This window comes from Prinia subflava, chromosome 2 (genome assembly GCF_021018805.1).
Source record: "Prinia subflava isolate CZ2003 ecotype Zambia chromosome 2, Cam_Psub_1.2, whole genome shotgun sequence".
In the NCBI taxonomy this organism is placed as follows: Eukaryota; Metazoa; Chordata; class Aves; order Passeriformes; family Cisticolidae; genus Prinia; species Prinia subflava.
In genome coordinates, this window is record NC_086248.1 from 15335323 (window position 1) to 15351398 (window position 16076).

The 16076-nt window shown below is 38.8% G+C and overlaps 1 protein-coding gene across 1 annotated transcript in view; it reads right to left on the reverse strand.

The window, feature by feature from the left end:
* CPSF3 (cleavage and polyadenylation specific factor 3) overlaps positions 1 to 16076 on the reverse strand; it is a 20491-nt gene continuing 4415 nt past the window's right edge. Inside the window, 13 exon segments of the mRNA XM_063425116.1 lie at positions 1 to 430; positions 3835 to 3931; positions 4511 to 4580; positions 6303 to 6390; positions 6924 to 7018; positions 8068 to 8166; positions 8882 to 8990; positions 9395 to 9547; positions 10519 to 10665; positions 11399 to 11557; positions 12081 to 12256; positions 14539 to 14689; positions 15669 to 15758. Coding sequence (XP_063281186.1) covers positions 329 to 430; positions 3835 to 3931; positions 4511 to 4580; positions 6303 to 6390; positions 6924 to 7018; positions 8068 to 8166; positions 8882 to 8990; positions 9395 to 9547; positions 10519 to 10665; positions 11399 to 11557; positions 12081 to 12256; positions 14539 to 14689; positions 15669 to 15758 — 1536 coding nt within the window. The 3' untranslated portion in view covers positions 1 to 328.

Consider the following 16076-nt stretch of genomic DNA (forward strand, 5'->3'; position numbering starts at 1 on the left):
TCCAATTTATCCTCCAAATGGTTTTAATATTCAAAAATACAAAACTCCATTTAATCTTTGTAATTCTGTATCAGGTTAAGAATTATTTCTTGTATGTGCACATAAGAGAACATATGCACACTTGGCCTGATTGAATTGCATCTATATGCACAAATACAGTTGTTATGAGGTTGCTGATCCATTATGTGAAATAACTCAGCACTTTCACATACACGGAATTGAAACCTTTGACTTACTCAACAAGAAGAAATTATTTACTCGTAAAAAATAGCCCAAATAAATTGAAAATTTAGAAGATTTTTTAGGCATCCTAGGTTATCTACAGAGGTCAGTATACAGGGCTGAGGGCATCATAAAGCCTCTGTGCTGCCAGCTCCACCATTTCACGAAGGGACTCGTCATCTTCGCTTCCTGGCTCACAGTCAACGGTCTGGGAACAGAAAGAGAGGGATGTTACAACAACTGGCACTTCATGCTCCCTTTCAGCACACGAAGAATGCTCGTAAGGGGAAAGGAAAAAGGAGTCATGGAAATTATCAAGAGCAGCACTGCATATTTTTCAGCGGTCTGCTAGCATGTACAAGAGTTCAGAGAAGACTTAAGCAAGTCCTGCTGAGGAACAAGAAGCTTAATCTTGAGTTTTATGCTCAAAACTGCTATGTAAAATGCATGAAATTTGTGAATTACATTTAATTCAAAATCATCCAAGATTCAGTTCCTGGAGATTTCATTTTATCTGTGAATTCCCTCAGACTGTATTAGGTTAACACTGCAAAACACATGCAGTCACTAGATGTACAGGCACCACACTGATGTTCCCACCCACATGATGACATCTACACAAAAATAATCCAAATAAATTAATTTTTTACTAAAAAAAATTTTCCTAGAGAAAGATGCCCACCCCAAACATGAAACTTGATCTACATTCGTGACTGCTCTATCTCAGAAACAAAGGGCAGCATTTGAGTACCAACACTGTTCTTGGTCCTGTGGCCTTTCTAGACTCTATTTCCTTTAATTCAGTATTAACTTCTAACTCTTCTGATCAAGTAACTCTTTCCAAGCATAAAGGTTTGGGGGGAAGAAAATGGCACTTAAAACAGCAAACATGCATTTAATGTTATCTAGCAATGTTGTTAAAATCGTGTTAACTGTGAGAGCACTGAGTCAACATGGAAAACAGGATTCCATATGTCCTGCCAATCAGATCTACACTAAACAGCTTTTTATTTTAAAGCCAATAAAGTTTTATAAGACACATATGCATGTGAAGAAGGACACAAGATCTGCCTTGTAAAATCTGGTTCACAATAGCACAAGCTTGCCCCTGCCAACACAGACTGTACAGTAAGTACTGCAAAGATACACCCTGTTGTAGCTGAACTGCCATTGTGGTTTCTGCCAGTGCACAAATTTTTTAACAATAATGACGTATTACAAAAATGAAATCACACTTCTTGGTTAAGTAGTTGTCGTGGTTTGAAGGGAAGTGAGTTTTTTTGGAAGTAGTGGTCAAACCAATCAGTCCTTAGGTCTGAGTATTGGCACCTTTGTTGGCCACTAAGAGGTTGGACACGCCTCTGAGGACACGAGGGATTAAAAGCCGGATTTCCCAGCAGGACTCTCTCTTTCCCTGCTCTGCTTTCGGAGAGGGAGCGTCTTCTCCTCTCGCCTGCCCAGGCCTGGCTAGGCCGGGTGGGGGAGGGGAGCAAGGTGGGCCTGGCTGAGCAAGGTGGGCCTCGGGGTGGGGAACAGAGGGAGCTGGAGTGGAGCTGGTCCAGCTTCCATCTAGAATGGAGGGGTGGAGGGAGAACTTTGGAGGTGCCTTCCGTCCCCCTCCCTGTCCCATCCCGTTTCCCCCCCCTTCCCCCCCCGGTCCCGTCTCTCTCCTCCCCCCACAGAGAGAAGGTGCCGAGCTGGAGCTGCTTGTGAGAACTGCAGTGCCTGCGATCGCCTGTGCCTGACCTTGGTGGTGGGAGATAAAAGCTTTTAACTCTTTCTAAGGCAGAAGAGAGTTACCCCTGGACACTGAATTCTCATAGTTGGTGGTTTTAGAAGAGAGAGGACAGCCTGGGACCGAGAGGGTAATGTGAGATGAAAAGAAGCCCCTTGGATTGCCGGAATGAAGAGGAGTGGCCTATTGGGCCGGACTTTTCCCGCATAATGATAGCCATAGACGGACCCTGGACCCTCCTGACTATAAATAAGACTGTGTTTGGGTGGATGTTTTTGGCTCAAACCCAGAGACGTTCTGGCCTGCTTCTTGGAGCCCCCGGCCCCAGGGGTAAATGGGGGGGACCTGAGTCCCAAAAATGAGAAGATGGCTGGTTTTTGGTACTTGGCCAAAACATCCTTAAAAAGAGCCCTGTTGCAGTTCAGGTCCATGGACGGCAGTGAGAGTGCCGGACATGGAAAGGAGGGTGTCACCCTGGCAGACTCTTCTAGGCAGTGCCATGGGTGACGTGGGAACACGGGATGGTGGGCCTGTGTTTCCTGTGGGGGGGGGGTCTGTGGTGCGAGAGAGACTCCTCTCGTCCTGGATGGAATGTGGATTGTCTGAATTTTAAAGGATGATGATTTGGATTAGGAACCCAGGGTTGTTGAGGGATTAAGCAAGTAGATGAAGGTAATGTGCTGGAGTCAACTGAGTGAGCATGTATGGAATGGAAATTGGGGGGAGGAGAAGCAGTGTTTTGGGAGGTTTTCTCTTCTGCTTTTGGGTGGCTGGGTTTTTCTTTCCCTTTCTATTGTCCATTGTTATGTAGTGTAATAAATTGTCTGTCTGTTTCAAGTATTAGGCCTGCTCTGCTCTGTTCTTGACCACATCTCACAGTAGTTCATTGGGTAAAATATACCCTCATGGGTGCATTGGCACTTTGTCTAATGTCAACCCATGACAGTAGTATACATTCTTTTCAGTCTAGTTACTTTTTTCTTTATTTCAAGAGCTCTTTCACCAGTCCTGTATTTTTCTGTACCATGTACAAACTCAAATGTAGCAATGTTTACTAAAGAACTGAAAAGAGATGGCACAAGTTGTGTGTTAAGCACTGTAACTCACTATTCTCTTAAAGTAATTAGCATTCACTTGTTTGAATATGTAAAAATTTCTTGGCAGGCGCCAACCTTTATTTCTGGGTTTGTAGAACACGTAAAACATTTGTTGTGACTCCTTAAGGAGAGCATGTGAGAGCTACTCTGTAGAATGAATTTATGTTATATTATTACTATGAAGAGAGGCAATACACAACTGTGTTTAATATGTTATTAGTAATGGCAGAAAGTCAACATGTTAAAACGCTTAAGAAAATGAAGGACATGGCTTTAACTATTCTTTACAGTTTAACATTATTCAAGTAACTACGTGTGATGGCTTCTTAAAACACCCTTCTGCATGGCATTCAACTCTAGACCAAGCTTGTAAATTAATAAAGTATTTCTTTTTGTATTTCAGGCTTTCAATTTAGCTCCCAAAGGATCAAGATGACAAAAAATTATTAACAACATTTCTACCCTGTAACTGTTCAATTATTCAGGCCAGAGCCATGCTTTAAAAGCATTAAAAAAATCTGGGTTAAGTCACTTTCTCTTCTACAATCTTTCTTTATTCATTTTTTCATACAACTGAGCTGCTGAAAAATACTGGATTTTTTCCCAAATGTACTGCATTTGTTGCATAAACATTGCTAGCATTTTTTTAATGAAGAACGCTCTCTGTTTTGATACCAAGACCTTTCCTTGGCAAGTGAGTACATGACAGTGTAGGCAGCCCTGTGTGCCACACAGGAGCTGCAGGACACAGCACACACAGCAGTGCCTTGCTGTACATACCCGAGTATCCAGGGAAATGTTGGCAGTCTTCCCATCCACTGTGATGCACAGGACAGAGTCATCTTTGGAGCTCACACAGTCCTCTCCAAACATATCCCTAAAGCAAAGACCATGAGTGTGAGGTGTGGCCAAAGAGCAAACTTCAGTTTTTCTATTAACCCTGGGGTCACTTTGTCAGGTGGGTATCACCTTTCAGCAACAATGATTTAACTCATTCTGATGTAATTAAAAATTTTAATCTTTATTACAACAGTGGGTATCAAATAACAGTAGGTATTTTACCAAAATAATATCATCATAAATAAAGGGAAGGATTCCTTTGCTTTCAAAAAAGGCAAGATTTCTACATAACAGAACACACATCAGATTAAGTTTTAAAAGAGATGTGATACAAAGTTGTTTTTATTAACCATTTGCAGCATAATTTTTCATGACAACTTAAAAATCTGCTTCTGGAAGATACAGCTGGGCCCTGAATTCAAAATTTTAGTGGGGCTGAGAATGTTTTACTGTACCTCTTTCTTTACTTAATTCCTGGCCTTCACAGAAATCAGACTGAAGTAAATTTGCACAAAGTATTTTTACATAACTATCTTTAAACCCTCTTATACTAAGACTATTCTATTTACATGATTAACAGTGCCATTTTCCTTTAGAAAAATATATACCAACTTACTGAAGCATGATCTCCATTCTCTTCCTATATACATCCATATCTATTTTTTTGGAAATCTTATTTACTGCAGCTGGAAAGAAAAAGAAATTACTTTCACAGTCATTTACTGGGAGGGAAAAATGGCTAATTGATCAATGCTATGCACAAACTGACTGTCCTGAAAAACAATCCAAAAACTAAATAAAATATATATGTTTAAACATTTTCTTTAAAAATGTATTTTAAAAACTATGAGAATCAAGGAAATGCATACATTTCCATTATATATTCCTGTACTGATATTTTAAAATAGAAAATTTTGCAATTCACATTCTGACTTTTTACCTCTCCTGTTTATTGTTAACACTCATTACATCTCACATGGCCTTTACTTAACAGAGAAAATAATCTACTTTCATCAGTTGTTTATAATCCTTCCATTTTCTCTTATTACACGAAAATACCACATCATGGAGGCTGGGAGCATGCAGAGAATAAAATAAGATAAAATAAAACTGGACATTTTAATTTTTACTGAATGTGAGCAGCAGTAATAAGCACAGACATTCCTGGAATATATTTCAGCATAGAGAATTTGAAATAAAAACAATAGATTTTTTTAGACCTGGTTTCAAAATTAAGAGGTAGTGTAAAACAAGTGATTTTCTTTTGAACATAATTATTTAAGCTTTTTAATTGTTAAAGAGTCATAAGTCTGTAGGAAGGGGTGGTTGTGAAAATTGCTACCTTTTTCATTGATAAAAAACTTTAAGTCTTTTGAAAAACTGGTTTTTGATACTTTTAAATCAGCCACACCTGAGATTAGCTGACAAAATCAGCACCACAAAAGAACATGGGAGATAATGCTAAAAGGGACATAAAAATACACAGAATTGATTTCAGGGTGGTAGAGAGTAGAGAATCTAGATACTGTCACTAACAAATCATACAGAGGGAATGTGGACTATGAAAAATCAGGCTGAATTTATTCTGAATTCTGACTACAAAGAATCAGACTACACATATTACAATAAGAAATAAAAAAAAATTTGGCAAAATAGCAAAAGGGTTTTTTCCATCTGTATAAAGAAAGAAAAAGAAAAAGAGGAGGTCAAAGTATCATTCAAAAATGAAATTTCTATTTTTGGTTCATTTTACAGAGCAGAACATGAGGACATGACCAGAAGGGCTTATATATACTGAAAATTATCACAACCAAGATCAGAAAATTACACTCTGAATTTGTTCAGGTCAAGGTGATCATAAAATCTTTATCCCCAAACAAAGTAAGAACTGTTATGGGAATTTATAAACTCAGGTGAAAGGCTTTTTAAGAAATGTGTTGAGTCAGGTATGGGATTAAACACCTAAGGAACACTGACTGCTATTATACAAAATAGTTTAAATGTATAATAAAAAGACAAGAAGGGTAATCCAGTGAAAATAAACACCTATTTATCCTTAAAGAATCACAGAATCATAAAATGGCCTGGGTTGGGCCATACAAAACTTAGATTTTTTTTTTGTCTAAGATTCAAAACTTATTTTAAATAAAGGCCATGTTTTCCACAGTCAGCCATTGGCTGCCACGTAAGAGAAAGTTTCAACAAATGAACAGATCACAAACAATGAAGACCAACCTGTAATTCTGTTTTTAAGTAGTAAATTTTACTCCCTAGTAAGTTCCATAAGGCAAGGAAATACAATAAGAGGATTGCAATCTGTGGGAAGGCATTATTGCCCTCTAAGCTTGATGTAAAAAAAAAAATAGGAAGAAATGCCTAAGTTAAATAAACATACACTAAACTTTTACCTTTCTGTATTTTGGGATTTGACTGAACCTCCAGTATCACTGTTGTCACAGTGTCTGCATACATATCATTAGCAGGATTTGCCACCCACTAGAAGACAAAAAAAATAAATTCATGATTTGGACTGAGTGAATAAAGCAGCACAGAGACAATATAACATTAATTGCATTCTCCCTTTTGCTTTTCTCTAAATTCCAGCTTCAAATGACTGTCATACATTTCACACCAAGTTATTAACTACATTATCTGGGTGTACTCCAGTCACTTCCCATGAAAAAGTCAAGCTTATCAATGTTTCTGAGCACATTTACAAAATAATTATTACAACTCTTTAGGGGAGGAATGAACATCACTTGATGTTATTTCCAATTATTATCTGCCAAATGAAAAAAGGGCACCAAGTCTGCCACTATACTCATGAGATACAGCACAAAACCCCAACTGGCACAGGATAAATCAAATAACACACATCCACACAGGACCACAGCTCAAGGGGAACTTTGTTCTAGCCTTTGCTCTACTTGTCATACAACAGAAAATTCCTTAAAATATTGAATTCTGCACGGCATCTCTACGGTATCATTGGAGAACAAAATATTTCTTTCTCCCTCACCAATGCCCACCTCAAGGACTACCATGCCTGGCTCCTGGATCACAGTAATATTTTTGAAAACCTTCAGGGCTGGTTTTTGTTGGATTTCTATTTCTTCTACATCACCTAAGAAGTGACAACAAATGGTTAGCAATAATGAAATTATACTGGAAGCAACAGTAACTTTATTGGTGTAAGAAAATAGATGAGTTTAAGAATAAGAGGGGTTGTCTGTTATTACAACTGCTCAGAGCAGCTCACAAAATGGAACCCCATACTCTCTTCCCTTACCTGACAATATTATTTTCTTTGTTCTGGATTGTTTGAGGTTTTTTATTCGTTAATATTGGCCATTTTACTCGGTTTGAATTCTCGTATTTGACTAGCTGAGTACACTGAGTGTACACCAACAAAAAAGAAAACACATGAGAAATTTAATTAATTCTGCTCCATTTGTAGAAGTAACCAGCTCTTACCTCCTTCAAGGATAACCCATTGCTCACATAAAAGCATAGAGCTTAAATGAAAAGCACTCGTGTGCCTGGTAGCACTTGGGTTATGAGACCTGAACCTCAACTGAATATGTGTTCTCTTCACTAGTGACGTGAATTAGATTCTGATACTAGAGAATTAAAAAAATTCTGAGCTTTAAATCTGGGAAAGGAATCTGCCAGGTGTGTGTACCTAGGACAGGAGCTGCTCCTAATGCATGAGAAAGCCAGAGAGAGGCACAGGGGATCATCCCAGTGTCAGCTTTAAATGGCTTCTCATCCAGGAAAAGCCAGTTCCTGCCTCTTGGGGAGGCACAGAAGAGGCTGTCTGTCACAAAGGAGGGCAGAGCTCTTGCTCTGATTAATTGGATGGCATTAGCCATTCCATTTGGGGCTAGAGATTCAAGATCAGTGAATAAAGTTTCCATCAGAGTGGCCAGGGCACTCACTCTGGGGGCTGACAGAGACAGAAATCAGCCTGTGCTCTATATTACTGTATTCCCATCACTTTGCAATATGAACACAGTAGAATCCCCCCAAAGCTGTGTCACACTCATGGACTGGATCTGGCAGAAGCTGCATAGTCTGATGAACGCTGTAAAATAGGAAATCTGCACTCAGAAGACCTCTGAAGACTGGAGGCTGTTTGAGAAGCTGGCCAGGGTAAATCATGACCATACGCACCGGTGAGTTTCTGCAGCTGGTAAGAAAGCAGGTTGAAGGGGCCTGTGTAGGAAATGGCCTGGGTCTGTGTCACTGTGCTCATCGCCAAGTCCGTGTAATCTGAAACCACGGGGAAAGGCACACGGTAAAGATCAGCCCTCCGAATTCACTTCCTAGTAAACAGAGTTGCCATTATAGATAAATAATGGAATTGATACATTTCACACAAGAAGGCTGAAAAGGGCAATTTATAAAGAGGCAGGTGGAGCACCTATTGTGAGATAAATAACATATTTGTGGCTAGGAAACCAGCTTGTTTTATTATCCTGCCTATTAGAGACAAACAATGAGCTAGGGCAGCAGAACTGCTTTCCCCCAAGCTCTTCTGACCTTAGATTTAATTCCTCTTCTCCTCTGAGAATAGATCCATTCCCTGAGTAATAAAAAGCATAGGAGGACTACACAAATATTTTCTGTGTTCTGTAGCTTTTTACACTAAAAACTAATGACATTTTAGAAAATGGTAGGACTGATGTGGTTTTTGGTTCTCACTGGAATGTTTTATGCATATTCTTGCAGAGGAAAAGGTTTTAAGCAACCAGAAGGGACATGGAATTTTGCTTGTTTTCTGTTAGAGGAAGAAAAGATTTTAAATTTGAGTGAACAACGAGTTAAACGCCTTTTGTCTCTTTACAACAGTTCAGAACTTATGGCAAACATGTTCACTGATTGCTTATGAAACACAAAACTGCGGGAAAAACCTTCAGAATTACAAGTGTTTTAATGACACAGTAAGTTTCAATTAGCCACTGATCACATCACTGTCTGTACTTACTGGAAAGGTCACATGGAGAAAGGATGTGATAGTTAAAATTTCTTTTAACTAGGATTCCAGAAATCCTCTGTCCTTGCTCTGGTTTCTTATCTGCTAAAGATCCCATCACCTGGAGAGAAAAAACACATACAGTGCAACAAGGCAATCTGAAGCATTCACAGCTTCAAGTAATTATGGAGATGAAATACGGTTCTCTCAAAAAATCAGAGTGTAAAATTTAACTCTGAAAACAAAAGAAGGTCAGACTAACCTAGAAACTTTCTGAGAGATAACACAAGAAAAGTTTGTAAGAGTGAAGAACTAAAGAAACCAAAGAACCAAAACAACAACCTCAAAATAAATACTCCTGAACCAAACCCCAAATACAACTAAACACAAACTGTTCATAGACTTTGAGACCCTGGAAAACATGTAATTTGAAATCAATTAAAAATAGAGGCTAGGAAGATACCATGTACTTTTTACACCAGAAGAAAATACTGTTCTACATAAAAGAAAACATTGATTTCATACCTTGGCAAGTTTTTCTCCTCTGAAGTTTAATGTGACAGCTTCAGTGTTCCTTGGATTATGAACTTCTATATGAACTTCATCATTATCCTCATACTCCCGTATCAATGCTGCTTTCAATCTGGCCATTTCATTCTGCTCACCATGAACTAAAATCTATAAAAAAGACAGTTTTCTTTTTAGCAGAAATTATTTGTCCAACTAGACATGTTTAGTAAGCAGATTATCCACGAAAACTGCCATATTCTATCTCATCTTTATAAAAATGCAATTCCATGAGGTCACAGTGTAGGAAACATGAGCTCAGTTACAGTTCTGTGTCTGGGAATTCTCTGCATTATTCAAAGGGTGGGATCTCACAGTTCTGAGTATTAACTGAAAAATCCATGCTCCCAAGCAGAGTGCATTACAGAGATCCCATCTGAGTTTCCACACACAAATATATTGCTGTATCAGGAAAGAGAAGTATTAATTTAAGTTCAACAGAAGTCAGTTAGCTTTATATTTTTGTGTCTGCATGTAGATATAAGCATAATAAACATGCAGTTCAGAGAGGATGCTTCACAGTTCACAAATTTCGTTGCCAAATTAATTCTCTTCTGTGATGATTTTTTTCTTTCTTATCTGTGCTTGCACACTGTTTCACCACCAGTTTCAAATCTAGTCCCCATCTTCACATTCTGGACCTTCATACCTTCTTCTTCCCATTATTTGCTCATGCTTTTCCCTCCAAGTGCTGCCTTTGTCTTTTGCTGTCTGCACATACTTTCAACAGATGTTTTCTTATCTCTTTCAGGGCCAATTCCAGTGAATTATTCCAATACCAGCATCCCCAATTTAAAATTATCCCACAGTGCATGTTACTTGCTCAAAACACTGCTGAAACAGATTATGGTCTACACCATTGTCTGGAAAGTCATCCCAGGGATCCTACTGGCAGACACTCAGTAACAAGTTCGTTTTTACTTTGCTAAGATAACTTGCCAAAAAAGGATTAAAATCTCCACCTTCAATCATTCAAAGCACAGAGATGCTGGCTACTGCCACACCAGTCCCTGCCTTGGCTCAAGGCTGTGAGCTGGTTAGATGAATCCCACTCTGGGGAAATGGGCAGAATGGATACTGACCACATGTGGAGGTTTCAGGGCCCGGATAAATTCACTGGTTTGTTGATAATCTGTGTGAGCAGAGAAAGAAATGTAATCCACAGACATCTTCAGTGGGAGTTTTTGCCCTGACATAGTTGTGATCTCTTCAGGTTCAGACATGATGTGCTACAAAATAAAAAGCACCTTAATTAAAAAAGTAAAGGCTCCTATAGGCACCGTATAACTAATGCTTTACATTTCAAATATCAATGAAATAATAGTGGCAGCCACATTAAAGGTGAAGCAGTGAAAAAAATCTCTCAAATTTCCCAGAACACAGACTCACACATGAAAAACATGCACAACACACACCATTTCCTTTTGTGCATCCTCAGCACATCTGAGGGCTCATCCTTCTTCCAGATAAAGCTCTCTAACTTGTATCAAAACAGTAACAAGCATGTGATTTCTATCTCTAAAGGCAAAATTAGATGTTGTGGTCGCCCTTAGCTGCTGGAATTTGGAAGGATTTCATTCCTTACAGACAGTCAGTGGCACGAGGCAGTCTGGTCTCTGACATCTCAGTAGTGTCAGATTTAATATCAGCTTCTCTAGATTTAGGATTAGGGCTACCTTCCTGAAAAATGAAGCAGTGGAGAGGTCTAAAGTACAAAGCATTCTTTCTCATGACAAGGTAACTGCCCCTAGAAAAGATTATTCTATATAACATCACTGGAAATGACCATATGCAAATTTCCTGTACTTTTCGTTAGTATTAATCAAAAGCAATCAGTTTGGACTACCTACTCAAACATACATACAACACTCTGTAAATCAAAAAAGACACATATTGACCACTTCTAAAACCTAGCATGAATGCTACCTGTTATTAACAGGTTGTGCTGCATTAGCAACTCACCTTAGCAAGAGTTCCTTCAACGCAGTAGCCTGCAATAATGACTCCATTTCTCTTATCTGTGCACCAGCTCTCAAACAGCTCCCTGGATAAGCCACTCTGCATCATACCTGGGGAAGCCATCACCACACTGGGGCCAATGTCATCAAAGTGATCCATACTCTAGAAAGACACAGTGAGAACAGGAGTTAGCAGAACTCACTTAAATGAAGGACAGCCCAGCTGCACCCTTGATCAACATATGAGAAGGGCCCTGTGTTCACAGATTATATCCCACCCTCACAAAAAGTGCCCTTTGCAGGAAATTTCCTCCAGCTGATGTCCACAAGGAGTAAGCTGCAATCACAGGGATCTATAGCTGAAAAAATGCTGGGGGGATAAGCTTCCCTCAAACAACCCTCTAAGCACTGGGACAGCAGATAACCCAGATACAAATCTGGACCTAATCAATCTATTAGGATATTAAGGATGTTGATTGGCTCAGCTGATTAGAGCATGGTGCTAAAAACACACCAAGGTTGTGGGTTCAGTCCCTGGAGGGGCCATTCACTTCAGAGTAGGACTCCATGATCCTTGTGGGTCCCTTCCAACTCAGAATATTCTGTGATACCAGGATATTAAACATGCAGACTATTCAGCAAATATGAACTCTTCTGTCATGTTTCTGTAAGAAACTCAAGCTTACCTTCAGGTTACTGATATGCTTGAAGACAAAAGGATTGTTGATGTTAATTTGCTTGCGGATTTTGTCGTTCATGGCATTGACGTATGTCTGATAAACTGCCATACATTTCTTGGCCAAAGAGGAGGCGTAGTATATGGGGATGTCATGGAGTTCAGGATGATTCTGCCAGTATTCATCTAAAAACCCAAAATAAAGAAAATAATAAAAAAGAACAAAACAAAAAACCCTCAGCCACCAAACAACAAAACACAAAATTCCATCTGCAGGATTATTTATAAAGTGTGTGCTTCACAGAAACATTAGTAATTCTTGTAAAACAGAATTACCAGTGGGGTTTTTAGCACAGAAAATCACCATCACAGCCTCTTTGCTTTCATCTGCTTTTCTAAAACAGTCACCAGCCAGAACTGTATACAGCCAGTACAAACAAACAACAAGCAAACAAACATGACAAAGGAGAAGTTCAGATCCTTTTGGCAGGTCAAATTTCAATCAATCACCACCTTCAGCTACCACATATAAAGTATACATGATGCTGCACTGCAGAAAGTCTACTTTTATGACAACAGCAGCTTTATTACACAATAAAGCTAAACTGTTCCTGTCAAATACTAATCACACATCTAAGAGCCAGGGACATCTGCACAGAGATTTGTTTGTGAGAATTCGCTATATGAACATTCTGTAAAAGAAATCCATGGAGTTCAAGGTAAGAAGGAATCACTCAATTATCAAACCTGGCTTTCTGTATAGCACCAAGAGTTATATTTTACAAGCCCAACTGGAACAAAAACAAGGAAAAGGCCTTCATTAACCACAATTTATTTTATCATTGATGACAGTAGCCATGACCTTTCCTAAACACAAAGGAGGGATCTGAATGCAGCTGTACAAATGTAACTCATCCACTTTCCCATTTGGATACAGTTCTGCTAGTCTGAAAGATACTTATGTTGCACAATTGAGGCACAATAGTCCAAAAATAGAGGTACACTATTCTGGCTGCATTTGTGCATTTACAATGTGCATTTACAATTTACATTACAATGTGCTTTTACCTAACATTTCTGATTTGCAGGCAAAGCTGCTCACAACATTTCAGAGAGGCTCACTGCCATGGCTACCTTAATAAGCCCAGGTGTAAGGTGGAAACAGCCAGTAAAAGATAACCAGCCACAAACCGAATTCATCATCATAATTTTCTACACCATAACACAGTATTTTATTTTTGTCATACAGTTACAGAAAGAAGAAAAATAAACACAAAAGCCTGAAGGCTCAACCGTGTAGGCATATGAGATGCAATTGCATTTTCTACCTAATTAAGCATCCAATTGCATGTCTAGCTTTCTGAGATATATTTTCAAGCTTATCTTTAGAAACTCACTTTAATATCTACACACAGCAAAGAGAGGCAAACAAATTACAACTTAATGGCTTCCACAAGACTGAAAATGTTCAGTTTTTATTTTCTCTATAAATTAAAAAAACCCTCTCAATCAGTGAGAAGTAGCAAATAATTCTACAACATCAAATACTACCCCATGCCTGGATCTGAATTTCTTGGTAACATTCGAATAGACTAGTAAAACATTTTGAAAATAAACTGGTTTCTAGTACTAAGCTAAACTGAAATGAAAAGTGAGAAAAATTTCAAGTAGTTTAGGCAACACTTCATATTCAACACCCCTAAATATATGCATTTTAAGCTTGAGATAGCTATCTTTTGATCTTGCCAGCCTTTGAATGAGCAGAAAGACTAGTGAAAAAATCACGTAACATAGTACAAATCAATGTGCTAAAAGGAAGTGAAGAGGCCTGGGAATAATTTACTTAAAAACTGTTTTTTCTGAAGTACCTGGCAATAACTATCTGTATGTTTTATGTGAAGTTGCTTGTTATGTTCATGGGATTTTTCACTCCTTTTTGTTCAAAAGCCTAATTTATTTTTCATTATTATTAGGACTTCAGAAGTGTTGTAAGTGTCTTCTATGGTCTTCTAAGCTTTTCCTATAAAGAGTTTTGCATACAGGTTTGTCAATAATTCTACTAAAAACAGTAGAATTTCAGAGGAAAATATACCCTTTTTTTAGCAGTATGATTTAAGTAAAACAGTTGCTGTTGGAACTGGTTATTTTTCTATTTGTAATAACTGTCCCTAATTGCTGAAACCCTGATTCAAAAGGATTCAAAAGCCAAGCACATATTACCACACCATCATCTGTTCCCTTCTAGCTCTCCCATCCTACTTAACATGGCAGAACTGCTGGTTGGTTTACTGGACTTTCTGCATGTCAACAAACATGCATTATATATTAAATATATATATTAAATCATCAGGTAAATAACACGCTGTGAAGCGTTTGAAGAGTTGTTCAAGGAATTATGGTATGTGAAGACATTCTAAACCCCTTTCTGTGCCTTTCCATCAGGAGGAGCTGGGAAGGCACATTCCTACCTAAGATTAGGAGCAGCTCCTGGGCTCGACCCAGGGCAAACACGGGGATGAGGCCTCGGCCCCCTCTGTTCACGATGTCGTGCACCGTGTTGCAGAACCGCGCCTCCCGCTCCTCCCTCTTCTCGTGGATGTGAGTGCCATAGGTGGATTCCTGCAAATGGAGACAGAGCACTGAGAGGGCTGACACAGAGAATCCCTGATCTTCCCTGAACCCAGCAAAAATGCAGATAAACACACTGATGTTAACATGTTGGGGAGAGGAGGGAGAGAGGTCAAAGAGAGGGAAAAGTCAAAACCACCCCCAAGTTCCAAAAACCACCCCGCCAAGGCAGATCACCAAAACCTCCCCTCTCCCAAATCCCTCCAAGGAATTCAGACAGACAGATCCTGTCAGCACTACAGAAGTTAGAGCAGTTAATCTCAATGCTTCTTTTAAGAAGTTTCAAATTTAACACACTTATTTTCCTAACTGGAAAGGCTGCCAGTGCCTTGATGATCACACTGACAGGGCCCACAGTGGTACATGTGCCATGGTTTAACCCCGGACTTAAAATACTGGAATTACACAAATGCAAGATTTTGATGTGACTTAAAATTAGATTATCAGTTACACAGAACAGCCAGAAGGGACACAGTAAATAACTTTGAAAATTCCCATCTAAAACTGTTATTATAAAGTTTCTCTGGAGCTGCTCTTTTCCAAACATGGATTCAGAACAAAATAATTTCACTCAGAAAACAAAACAAAAATATGGAATAGCACTCAGGACACCTCCACCAAGGACAAATTCTTAACATATCTGGAAGCAGGTTAGGATCTACCAAAAGAGACGTCTGGTTAAATGTGGGTTGGTATAACACAAGTTGAAATCTAATAAATCTCCCATCTCAGAAAGGTTTGTCTAGAGCCTTAAGGAGCTGCATCAGAAGAATTATAGAATTATAATTAGACTTTTCAATACAACGGGAAGCAAGGTCAGAGTTCTGAACACCCAGGTATTTTGGATATTTAACACAAATCACCACCACTAAATCTCTACTGTATTTGTCATTCCATTTTGGCTTTAATAAAGTCATACCCCAATCCATAATTAATCACTAACGGAAAGAAAGAATTTTGCAAAACTTACAATTATAAGAATATCAGGTTTAATATTGGGAATCTCAGCTGCCATCAGGTGTCTGTCTTCCTGCCTTGAGAAATCACCTGTATATAACAGCTGTTGGAGACAAAGAGAAGGAGGTGCTCTGGTTACAGGTCCTACCAGTCAGCAGCCTTTAAAAAGCTGTGCAGAGATGGTTTTAGTGAATTTCTCATAAAAAGGTCAGCTGTACTTTAAATAAGACTCTTCTTATGTGAGCCCCGCTTACAATATTAGGTCAACAGTGCTACAATACAAGTATTTAAACCTAAATAGTAAAGGATTTTCAAGCAGTACCATAATTCCAACAAAAGCAGGTAAACGATTATTAAGCTCTTATTTTTCATTTCAGATATCAAGGTGACATTATCAGCCTTCTGCATACTTGCACTAGCC